We start from the raw sequence: 13022 nt of genomic DNA, 5'->3' as shown, positions 1-13022 counted from the left end.
CTATTAATAAATCTAAGTTAGAATTATGAGTCTGTAGCTTTTGGCAATGATCTGATTCCTTCTCCCATCCCCAGTTCCATGTTATAGAAACTCTATTATGGTCACTTCACCCCATTTCTCTACCCAGCCTCTACTTGTCTGATGGAAACACTACACCAAGTATAGCCATGAGAGGACTGGAACCTGACCTGAACATCTTAGCTTGTTCATAGGCAGAGGTCCCACGGTGGGACAGGCAAGCTGAAAAGACCAGTAGCTACCACTCTTCCCTTCTAGCACCTGCCAGGGATGTCACTCTAGGGAAGCAGGCCACTATCACTGTGCTGAGCTCCTGGGAACTCCCAGGGAAGAGGTAAGCCAGGTGGATGAAGTTCTTAACCAGGAACAAGGTTCTTAACCAGGGTGGTGATTTTATTTGGAACAGAAAACAGAGAATTCCATACCTGAGGATGTTGTTGCAAATGATGGAGAGCTTGGGAGATACTGATACTTCATGATACTGGGAGTTTCATGATACTGCTAGCAATAAGCTAAATGGAAGAACAATCAGAAAAAACAGCAACAACAACAACAACAAAAAACAGAAGGAGAAATAACAACCAAGAAAAGCCCTCCCTGGATCACAACAAACCCTGGGTTTGGGAAGGCTATATGCACATGTTCCTACTTAGAAACAATTGAAACTGGACATGGGTCAGATTGAAAACATTTTCCAAGCTGCACACAGATCCCTCAACAAAGGGCAGAGGCCCTACTGGCACAAGAGGCTTAAGTGCAACCTCTAACCAAATACTGACTGTAAAATAAGCTATTCTGACACAGTGGAAAATACTATTAAACTGGGCTTAATATTAAAATCATATGCATCCTCACAAGCTGGAACGCTATGTGCATGTCCAAGGCTGTGACCTCTCAAGACTGATTGGAGAAGAGATGTTCAAGCTACTAGGCCCTGACTGAACCCGGGGCAAAAACATAATTCATTAGTTTTAATAACAGCCCTTAAACAACATAAATATCCAACAATAAGGGGTAAAAATATAACTGGCTAAGGGGACCTAAGCACAACCTTTGACCAGTAAGTGGCTTGTACAGACCTCAGGATGACACCTAGAGAGCCAGACTAAAGGGAAATAAAAGCAGTGTGAATAGGGACATCTGAATCTGTACACTTCGGGAGAAAGAGACTTCACAAAGTTAGTAAAACTAACTCATTATGCAAATAAAGGACAAAACAATAAAAACAACATCAACCTCCAGTGGCAATGGAGAAGGAGCAAGAATCAGTATTCAGAATTGCTAAAATGCATTATTTAAAATCAGTTTTAAACAACAACAAAAATAAATGGGACATGAAAAGAAGTAGGCAAGTGTGACCAATACACACACAAAAAAGCAGGCAAGAGAAACTGCCTGGAGGGGGTTAGTTGTCACGGACATAGACTTCAAAGCAGCTATTATAAACATGCTCAAGGAACTAAAGAATTAAAAGAAGGTATGACGACAATGTTTCATCAAATGGAGAATACCAATCAAAAGACAAAAATGAGAAAAAAGGCCAAAAGTTAATTGTGGAGTTGAATGGCAAAACCAGTACAATATTGTAAAGTAATTAGTCTCTAATTAAAATAAATAAATTTTTTAAAAAAGAGGAAAAAAAAGTAAAATAACTGAAAAGAAAAATTCAGTAGAGGGACTCAGTAGTATATTTAAGCTATCAGAAGAAAGAACTAATGAATTTAATGATAGATTGATACAGATTATGCAATCTGAAGAAAGGAGAGAGGGGGGAAAGAGAGGAAGAAAATAGGCAGAGCCTCAGAGAAGTGTGGGACATCATTAAGTGCACCAACATACTCATAACCGAAGTACCAGAAGGAGAAAAGAGCAAAGAGAGGGTAGAAAATATATGTATAGGAAAAAAAAAGTTGAAAATTACCCAAATTGATGAAAAATATTAATCTATAAATGAAGTTCCACAACCTCTAATCAAGATAAAAGGAAAGAGTTTCTCACCTAGATACATCAAAATCAAAACACTGAAAACTGGAAACAAAGATAAAAATCTTGAAATCAGTAATAGCAAAATGACTTGTCACATAGAAGCATAGCTCATTTTATTGTCCTTCTCATATACTGCATTTTTCTTTTTAACAAACTGAAGGCTTATGGCAATCCTGTGTTGAGCAAGTCCACTGGTGCCACTTCCAACAGCATTATTTTTTAATTAAGGCATGCACATTTTTTAGACATACTGATACTACCCACTTAATGGACTATCAGATCAGATCAGATCAGTCGTTCAGTCGTGTCCGACTCTTTGCGACCCCATGAATCGCAGCACTCCAGGCCTCCCTGTCCATCACCAACTCCCGGAGTTCACTCAGACTCATGTCCATCGAGTCAGTGATGCCATCCAGCCATCTCATCCTCTGTCATCCCCTTCTCCTCCTGCCCCCAGTCCCTCCCAGCATCAGTCTTTTCCAATGAGTCAACTCTTAGCATCAGGTGGCCAAAGTATTGGAGTTTCAGCTTTAGCATCAGTCCTTCCAAAGAACATCCAGGACTAATCTCCTTTAGAATGGACTGGTTGGATCTCCTTGCAGTCCAAGGGACTCTCAAGAGTCTTCTCCAACACCACAGTTCAAACGCATCAATTCTTTGGCGCTCAGCCTTCTTCACAGTCCAACTCTCACATCCATACATGACCACTGGAAAAACCATAGCCTTGACTAGATGGATCTTTGTTGGCAAAGTAATATCTCTGCTTTTGAATATGCTGTCTAGGTTGGTCATAACTTTCCTTCCAAGGAGTAAGCGTCTTTTAATTTCATGGCTGCAATCACCATCTGCAGTGATTTTGGAGCCTAAAAAAATAAAGTCTGACACTGTTTCCACTGTTTTCCCATCTATTTCCCATGAAGTGATGGGGCCAGATGCCATGATCTTCATTTTCTGAATGTTGAGCTTTAAGCCAACTTTTTCACTCTCCTCTTTCACTTTCATCAAGAGGCTTCTGCCATAAGGGTGGTGTCATCTGCATATCTGAGGTCATTGATGTTTCTCCTGGCAATCTTGATTCCAGCTCGTGCTGGAATTATCCTTCAATTAAAAATAAATAAACTAAAAAAAGGATCCGATGAATTTTCAGGGCAGGAATAGAGACACAGACCTAGAGAACAGACTTTGGACACAGCAGGGTAATGAACTGTTGTTTAGTCGCTCAGTCACGTCCAACTCTTTGAGACCCCATGGACTGCGGCACACCAGGCCTCCTACACCATCACCAAGTGGGATTTATCCCAGGAATGTAAGGTTGGTTTAACATCTGAAAATCAATAAATGAAATGTATCCAATTCAATGGGGAAAAAGTAGTCTTTTCAACAGGTAATGCTAAGACAAATGAATAACCACAGCAAAAGAACAAAGTTGGATTCCTACCTCACATCTAAAATTAACTCACAAACCTAAATGTAAAAGCAAAAGTTATAGAACTCTTAGAAGAATAAATAAAAATAAGAATAAAACAGGAATAAATCTTTGTGACCTGGTTTCGGCAATGGTTTCTTAAATATAACAGTAAAAGTACAATCAACAGAAAACAATTAGAGGAACTGTGCTAATTCAGAATTAAAGACATTTCTGCAGGAAATACTACCATCAAGAAAGTTTAAAAAAAAAACAAAACACAAAAACAATCCATAGAATGAGAAAGAACATTAGTAAATCACACTGATAAGAGACTTGCATCCAGAATACATGAAGAGCTTATGCAATTCAATAATAAAAATTCAACTAGCACAATTAAAAACTGGGCAAAGTGATTCCCCTGGTGGCCCAGGGGTTGAGAATACACCTGCCAATGCAGGGGACACAGGTTCAATCCCTGACCCAGGAAGATTCCACACGCCAAAGAGCAACTAAGCCTGTGGCCACAACTACTGAGCCCACGTGCCTAGAGCCCATGCTGTGTAATAAGAGAAGCCACTGCAATGAGATGCCGATGCTCTGCAACCAGAGAGTAGCTCCCACTCGCTGCAACTAAAGAAAGCCCACACACAGTACAAAACCCAGTACAGTCAATAATAAATAAACAACTTAAAAAAACTGGACAAAGGTTTCAAATAAATATTTCTCTGAAAAAGATGCACAAATGGCAAACAAGAACATGGAAAGGTGCCCAAAATCATTAGCCATTAGAGAAGTGCAAACGGAAACCACAATGAACATCACTTCATACCCACTAGAACAGCTGTAACCAAAAAGGCAGAAAACAAGTTCTGACACATATGTATAAAAATTAGAACACATGAGTGAAAATGTAAAATGGTGTGGTCAATTTGGAAAACAGCTTGGCAATTCCTCTGAAAGTTAAACAAAGAGTTATCACATACACAAGCAATTTCACTCTTTGGTATATACTCAAGAGAAATAAAGTACATACAAAAAACTTACACATGAATGTTTATAGCATTATTCTTAATAGCTGAAAGGTGGGAAAAAGTTGTTCATCAGTTGATCTATGGATAAATAAAATACAGTATATCTATAAAATGGAAAATTTTTCAATAATAAAAATGAATTAAGTATTGAACATGCTACAACGTGGATAAACCTCAAATACATGCTATGTGAAAAATTTCAGTCACAAAAGAAAATACTAGTGTATTACTTCATTCATGTGAATTATCCAAAAAAGGCAAATCCATAAAGACAGGAAATAAATTAGTGGTTGCCTGGGGCTTAGGTAGGAAAGGGATGAAGCATGACTGCTGATGAGTATAAAGTTTCTTCAGGGGGTGATGAAATGTTCTTCAGTTAAGATTGTGCTAGTTCTGTGAACATTAAAAACCACTAAAGTGTAAATGGGTGAGTCATTATGATATGGGAATTATATCTCAATAAAGATTTTTTTTTTTGGCTGTGCCCAGTGGCATGCAGAACCTTAACTTCCCATCCAGGGATCAAACCTGTGCTCTCTGCAGTAGAAATGGGGGGTCTTAACCACTGAACCACCAGGGAAGTCCTGATACCTCAATGAAGATGCTTTTTTTTTTAAAATTTATTTTATTTATTTTAATTGGAGGCTAATTACTTTACAATATTGTATTGGTTTTGCCATACATCAACATGAATCTGCCACGGGTGTACACATGTTCCCCATCCTGACCCCCTCCCTCCTCCCTCCCCGTACCATCCCTCTGGGTCATCCCAGTACACCAGCCCTGAGCATCCTGTATCATGCATACCTGGACTGGTGATTTGTTTCACATATGATATTATACATGTTTCAATGCCATTCTCCGAAATCATCCCACCTCGCCCTCTCCCACAGAGTCCGAAAGACTGTTCTATACATCTGTGTCTCTTTTGCTATCTTGCATACAGGGTTATCATTACCATGAAGATGCTTTTTAAAAGCTGACCATCTGCTTCTCTACTGGATGTTTCTCTTGGCATTAGAGAAGGTCAAAAGTTTTTAGAAAAGCTCAACTTTTTTTTTTTTTATCAACTACAGTTAACCCTTGAACAACACAGGTTTTAACTGCACAGGTCCACTTACACATAGATTTTTTTTCAATAGTAAATACAACAGTACTACATGATCTGTAGCTGGTTGAATATGCAGATGCAGAAACTCATGGATACAGAAGAACCAAAGCATATATGGAGGGATGACTATAAGTTCTATGCAGATTTTTAACTGTGTGGAGGGTTGGTGCACCAACTCTACTATAGTTACTTTGCCATAGGAAAACTGTCCATGAATACATGCATAGTCCATGAACAATCCATTACTGATCAGTGGCTCACTGTTGGCTGCTTATACATTCCTGATCTAAGCATTTATATTGTCTGATGAAGCTGAGCCAGAGTGCTGCTGAGTAAAGACAGAACTCCATCCTAGACAACTCTTTACATTAGAGGCCTTGGGTTCTGTTAAAATAACTACTTGAAATCAATTCAATGTGCAAGACTCTGTCCCCTATTTCATTAATTTTAAGAAGTTCTGTTCATTGAGGCCACTTGAAAGAAATCATAACTTTGTGACCTATTTATATATATTGCATTCTCTACAAAATGATACTAATGTTATACTAGATAGAAATTATTAAGTGATTCAGTTCATAAGTATCATGGACCAATAGTAGATGCTTCATTTTAAAAAGTGACACTTTCAGAAAAGAGAGGGAGAAAAGGGAAGGGGAGAAAAAAGAGTATGAGTAAAGCACTCATGAAGCCAATGAAATGGAAAATGATTCTTTCTTTTTATCACCCAATTATAATGTGAACCATGCACACTATAATCAGTTATGTCACATGGCATTAGTTTTATAATGAACACAGCAAATTGACTTGAAAAAGCAAACCATACCTTCTGGGGGCGTTCCAATGCTGCTGCCAAGACCCAAAATAGCCATCTTGTGAATCCTCGGCTCCAGCATCACAGCAGATTCCTCTCCCCTCTCCCAGTGGGGTATTTTGACAGGCTCCAGGTGGACGTTCTCCAAGCCATCTCCCTTCAGGTTTTGCTGCATGATCTCGATGGCTCTTTCTAGGTTCTTGGAGCCACTTAGTCTGGGCCCAACAGTATCAACCAGAAGTGCCAGCCGCTCATAGGATCTGTTCTGGGCTTTACCATAAACAGTAAGGTTGATGATTGATTTAGCAACATCTCCATAGTGGGCTATTTCTTCTTTGATTTCTTGAAAAGTCCTCTGAGAGGGGCCATTCCCATATATAGCTTTCCCAGAGGCCAGGGGTAAAAGGTGAACAACACCGACAAACATGAAGAGAAGGAACTTCATTGTTTTTCCAGTCAGTTTTCTTCCTAAAATCATCTGTGTAAGGAAGAAATGTGTGTTAGGAGAAAAGAATCTCACAACTACCTGCCCATAACCCAGGGACTGCTTTTTAAATAGGAAAAACTGGTACCCTTATCAACTGGTACCCAGTTTCCATCAAATTCATAACTCCCAGGAATGAAGGAAAGAGACAGCAGTTGTCCTTATTGATAGCTTAGCATTTATTAAAACCACAAATCACATATTACCTAGAAATCAGTTTAAAATCTGCCAAAAGATTATAATAGGAAGATAACTAGGAAAGAGAGGAAGAAATAGTGGTAACAGTGATAGGAATGTGCTGTGCTGTGCTTAATCATGTCCGACTCTTTGTGACCCCATGAACTGCAGCTTGGCAGGCTCCTCTGTCCATGGGATTCTCCAGGCAAGAATACTGGAGTTGGTTGCCACGCCCTCCTCCAGGGGATCTTCCCAACCCAGGTCTCCTGCATCGCAGGCAAATTCTTTACCGACTGAGCCACCAGGGAAGCCCAGTGATAGGGCTAGGGCAGTGTTATCTGCTACCCCTTTTTCTGAACAGTAGTAGTGCTCAGTTGTGTCCAGCTCTTTGCAACCCCATGGACTGTAGCCCCCCAAGGCTCCTCTGTCTATGGGATTGGAGTGGGTTGCCATTGGCTTCTCCGGGGGATCTTTTCTGACCCAGGGATCAAACCCACATCTCTTGCATCTCCTGCATTGGCAGGCAGATTCTTTACCACTAATGCCACCTGGAAAGCCCTTCTTCTAAACAGAATATGACCCAAATCCATTTCAGAGTTCCCTCTGCCTGAAAGGCCTATTGGAACTCATCCTTTGAGGCCCTTTCACATGTTACCTTTTCTTGATCCTCTCCCTAACCCTATCCCCTCCAATCCTTTAATCCTCACAACTCTATGAGACAGTTTCTTATTATTACCTTCATATTAGAATTGAGGATTCTGAGATAGTGAGAGATTAAGTAACTTTCCAAAGACACACAAAGACTTTCTAGCTCTAGAGACCATGATGTAAACAGTGCTACTCAAAGTATGGTTTGTGGACCAATGCCAGTCCACAGCTGTTTTTCCACAAAATATAAATACAAAGATTAAGAATAAACATATTCAGGGCTTCCCTGGTGGCCCAGTGATGAAGGATCCACCTTGAAATGCAGGGGGCACGGGTTCTATCCCTGGTCGGGGCACATCCCATGTGCTGCGGGGGAACTAAGCCCATGAACCACGACTACTCCACAACTACTAAGCCCGTGCTCTGGAGCCGCCAGCTGCAAGTACTGAGCCCACATGCTGAAACTACTAAGGCCCAAGCACCCTCAACCCTGTGCTCCTCAACAAGAGAAGCCACCCCAGTGAGAAGCCTGGGCACCGCTAGAGAAAGTCAGAGAGCGGCAACAAAGACCGAGCACAACCGAAAATAGAGTAAACACACTTAGTGCTGTGCAACACAGTAGCTAATAGTCTAATGAGGTGATTACAATTTAAATTAAATTAAATAATCAGCTTCTCAGTCACACTAGCTGCATTTCAAATGCTCAGTACCCACATGTGACTAGTGGATGTTGCATTGGGCAGCACAGCGAGAACATTCTATCATCATAGGAAGTTCCACTGAATAGCACTAGCCCAGACACCTTTATAGACAATTGACAGAACAACGGTGTATTTGTCAAATCTAGTAACTAAAAAATCGTACTTTCCTTTGTATAACTCATTTTATTTTTCTAATTCACTATTATATTTTGCAAAAGTATCAGTCTGAAACAAATTCTAAATTTAAGAATCTGGTCCTTCATGACAGATATTTTGAGAAGCATAGTCATAAACTACTATAAGAATAAATTCCAAATTCAGACAGACAGCATACAAGGCCTCTCAAAATATGGTTCCAACAACCACCTCAAGCTCATCTCTCCACCTGCCCCTCTAGAGTGCACACGTTTCACTCTCATTCTCATTTCTTCTCTCTCCCTCTCTCTCTCTCACATGCACCGACACATGTACACCCCTAAGCTTTGAGAAATTGAGCACCTAAAGTGTGGCTAGTCCAAACTGAGATGTTTTGTACATGTAAAACATATACCTGATTTGATCTTTAAAATCAACTACTTCATACTTAAGTATGAGCAAACAACATAAATATTTCAGATATACTGGATTAAATATATTATTACTAATCTCACCTATTTCTTTTTACTTTTTAATATGGCTATTAGAAATTTTTACCTTATATAACATTTATATTTATAATTAGCAATATTCTACCTACACTGAAGTGGACCCTGTTCTTCAAATATCCAGGTTCTTTCATAACTCTGGGACTCTACTTACGTTTATTCCCTTTTATTGCAAGGACCTTCCTTCTCTCTCTTTTTTTTTTTTAATTTTATTTTTAAACTTTACATAATTGTATTAGTTTTGCCAAATATCAAAATGAATCCATCACAGGTATACATATGCTCCCCATCCTGTACCCTCCTCCCTCCTCCCTCCCCATACCATCCCTCTGGGTCGTCCCAGTGCACTAGCCCCATGCATCAAGTATTGTGTATCAAACCTGGAGTGGCATCTCGTTTCATACATGATATTTTACATGTTTCAATGCGATTCTCCCAAATCTTCCCACCCTCTCCCTCTCCCACAGAGTCCATAAGACTGTTCCATACATCAGTGTCTCTTTTGCTGTCTCATACACAGGGTTATTGTTATCATCTTTCTAAATTCCATATATATGCGTTAGTATACTGTATTGGTGTTTTTCCTTCTGGCTTACTTCACTCTGTATAATAGGCTCCAGTTTCATCCACCTCATTAGAACTGATTCAAATGAATTCTTTTTAATGGCTGAGTAATACTCCATTGTGTATATGTACCACTGCTTTCTTATCCATTCATCTGCTGATGGGCATTTAGGTTGCTTCCATGTTCTGGCTATTATAAATAGTGCTGCGATGAACATTGGGGTACACGTGTCTCTTTCCCTTCTGGTTTCCTCAGTGTGTATGCCCAGCAGTGGGATTGCTGGATCATAAGGCAGTTCTATTTCCAGTTTTTTAAGGAATCTCCACACTGTTCTCCATAGTGGCTGTACTAGTTTGCATTCCCACCAACAGTGTAAGAGGGTTCCCTTTTCTCCACACCCTCTCCAACATTTATTATTTGTAGACTTTTGGATCGCAGCCATTCTGACTGGTGTGAAATGGTACCTCATAGTGGTCTTGATTTGCATTTCTCTGATAATGAGTGATGTTGAGCATCTTTTCATGTGTTTGTTAGCCATCTGTATGTCTTCTTTGGAGAAATGTCTATTTAGTTCTTTGGCCCATTTTTTGATTGGGTCATTTATTTTTCTGGAGTTGAGCTGTAGGAGTTGCTTGTATATTTTTTGAGATTAGTTGTTTGTCAGTTGCTTCATTTGCTATTATTTTCTCCATTCTGAAGGCTGTCTTTTCACCTTGCTGATAGTTTCCTTTGATGTGCAGAAGCTTTTAAGATCAATTAGGTCCCATTTGTTTATTTTTGCTTTTATTTCCGATATTCTGGGAGGTGGGTCATAGAGATCCTGCTGTGATGTATGTCAGAGAGTGTTTTGCCTATGTTCTCCTCTAGGAGTTTTATAGTTTCTGGTCTTATGTTTAGATCTTTAATCCATTTTGAGTTTATTTTTGTGTATGGTGTTAGAAAGTGTTCTAGTTTCATTCTTTTACAAGTGGTTGACCAGTTTTCCCAGCACCACTTGTTAAAGAGATTGTCTTTAATCCATTGTATATTCTTGCCTCCTTTGTCAAAGATAAGGTGTCCATATGTGCGTGGATTTATCTCTGGGCTTTCTAGTTTGTTCCATTGATCTATATTTCTGTCTTTGTGCCAGTACCATACTGTCTTGATAACTGTGGCTTTGTAGTAGAGCCTGAAGTCAGGTAGGTTGATTCCTCCAGTTCCATTCTTCTTTCTCAAGATCGCTTTGGCTATTCAAGGTTTTTTGTATTTCCATACAAATTGTGAAATTATTTGTTCTAGCTCTGTGAAGAATACTGTTGGTAGCTTGATAGGGATTGCATTGAATCTATAAATTGCTTCGGGTAGTATACTCATTTTCACTATATTGATTCTTCCAATCCACGAACATGGTATATTTCTCCATCTATTAGTGTCCTCTTTGATTTCTTTCACCAGTGTTTTATAGTTTTCTATATATAGGTCTTTAGTTTCTTTAGGTAGATATATTCCTAAGTATTTTATTCTTTCCGTTGCAATGGTGAATGGAATTGTTTCCTTAATTTCTCTGTTTTCTCATTATTAGTGTATAGGAATGCAAGGGATTTCTGTGTGTTGATTTTATATCCTGCAACTTTACTATAGTCATTGATTAGTTCTAGTAATTTTCTGGTGGAGTCTTTAGGGTTTTCTATGTAGAGGATCATGTCATCTGCAAATAGTGAGAGTTTTACTTCTTCTTTTCAATTTGGATTCCTTTTATTTCTTTTTCTGCTCTGATTGCTGTGGCCAAAACTTCCAAAACTATGTTGAATAGTAATGATGAAAGTGGGCACCCTTGTCTTGTTCCTGACTTTAGAGGAAATGCTTTCAATTTTTTCACCATTGAGGATAATGTTTGCTGTGGGTTTGTCATATATAGCTTTTATTATGTTGAGGTATGTTCCTTCTATTCCTGCTTTCTGGAGAGTTTTTATCATAAATGGGTGTTGAATTTTGTCAAAGGCTTTCTCTGCATCTATTGAGATAATCATATGGTTTTTATTTTTCAATTTGTTAATGTGGTGTATTACATTGATTGATTTGCGGATATTGAAGAATCCTTGCATCCCTGGGATAAAGCCCACTTGGTCATGGTGTATGATCTTTTTGATGTGTTGTTGGATTCTGATTGCTAGAATTTTGTTAAGGATTTTTGTATCTATGTTCATCAGTGATATTGGCCTGTAGTTTTCTTTTTTGGGGGGATCTTTGTCAGATTTTGGTATTAGGGTGATGGTGGCCTCATAGAATGAGTTTGGAAGTTTACCTTCCTCTGCAATTTTCTGGAAGAGTTTGAGCAGGATAGGTGTTAGCTCTTCTCTAAATTTTTGGTAGAATTCAGCTGTGAAGCCGTCTGGACCTGGGCTTTTGTTTGCTGGAAGATTTTTGATTACAGTTTCAATTTCCGTGCTTGTGATGGGTCTGTTAAGATTTTCTATTTCTTCCTGGTCCAGTTTTGGAAAGTTGTACTTTTCTAAGAATTTGTCCATTTCTTCCACGTTGTCCATTTTATTGGCATATAATTGTTGATAGTAGTCTCTTATGATCCTTTGTATTTCTGTGTTGTCTGTTGTGATCTCTCCATTTTCATTTCTAATTTTATTGATTTGATTTTTCTCCCTTTGTTTCTTGATGAATCTGGCTAATGGTTTGTCAATTTTATTTATCCTTTCAAAGAACCAGCTTTTGGTTTTGTTGATTTTTGCTATGGTCTCTTTTGTTTCTTTTGCATTTATTTCTGCTCTAATTTTTAAGATTTCTTTCCTTCTACTAACCCTGGGGTTCTTCATTTCTTCCTTTTCTAGTTGCTTTAGATGTAGAGTTAGGTTATTTATTTGACTCTTTTCTTGTTTCTTGAGGTGTGCCTGTATTGCTATGAACTTTCCCCTTAGGACTGCTTTTACCGTGTCCCACAGGTTTTGGGTTGTTGTGTTTTCATTTTCATTCGTTTCTATGCAAATTTTGATTTCTTTTTTGATTTCTTCTGTGATTTGTTGGTTATTCAGCAGCGTGTTGTTCAGCCTCCATATGTTGGAATTTTTAATTGTTTTTCTCCTGTAATTGAGATCTAATCTTACTGCATTGTGGTCAGAAAAGATGTTTGGAATGATTTCTATTTTTTTGAATTTACCAAGGCTAGCTTTATGGCCCAGGATGTGATCTATCCTGGAGAAGGTTCCGTGTGCACTTGAGAAAAAGGTGAAATTCATTGTTTTGGGATGAAATGTCCTATAGATATCAATTAGGTCTAACTGGTCTATTGTATCATTTAAAGTTTGTGTTTCCTTGTTAATTTTCTGTTTAGTTGATCTATCCATAGGTGTGAGTGGGGTATTAAAGTCTCCCACTATTACTGTGTTATTGTTAATTTCTCCTTTCATACTTGTTAGCATTTGTCTTACATACTGCGGTGCTCCCGTG

At 38.7% G+C, this 13022-nt stretch overlaps 1 protein-coding gene across 1 annotated transcript in view; it reads right to left on the bottom strand.

Moving 5' to 3' along the window:
• The window catches only part of CPQ (carboxypeptidase Q), a 544096-nt gene that overhangs the window by 422648 nt on the left and 108426 nt on the right, over window positions 1-13022 (bottom strand). The window contains exon 2 of the mRNA XM_070383007.1: window positions 6378-6843. Coding sequence (XP_070239108.1) covers window positions 6378-6843 — 466 coding nt within the window. The remainder of the gene's footprint in view (window positions 1-6377; window positions 6844-13022) is intronic.

Source organism: Bos mutus, chromosome 14 (assembly GCF_027580195.1).
Source record: "Bos mutus isolate GX-2022 chromosome 14, NWIPB_WYAK_1.1, whole genome shotgun sequence".
Lineage (NCBI taxonomy): Eukaryota > Metazoa > Chordata > Mammalia > Artiodactyla > Bovidae > Bos > Bos mutus.
This window is presented reverse-complemented; position numbering and strand designations above follow the sequence as displayed.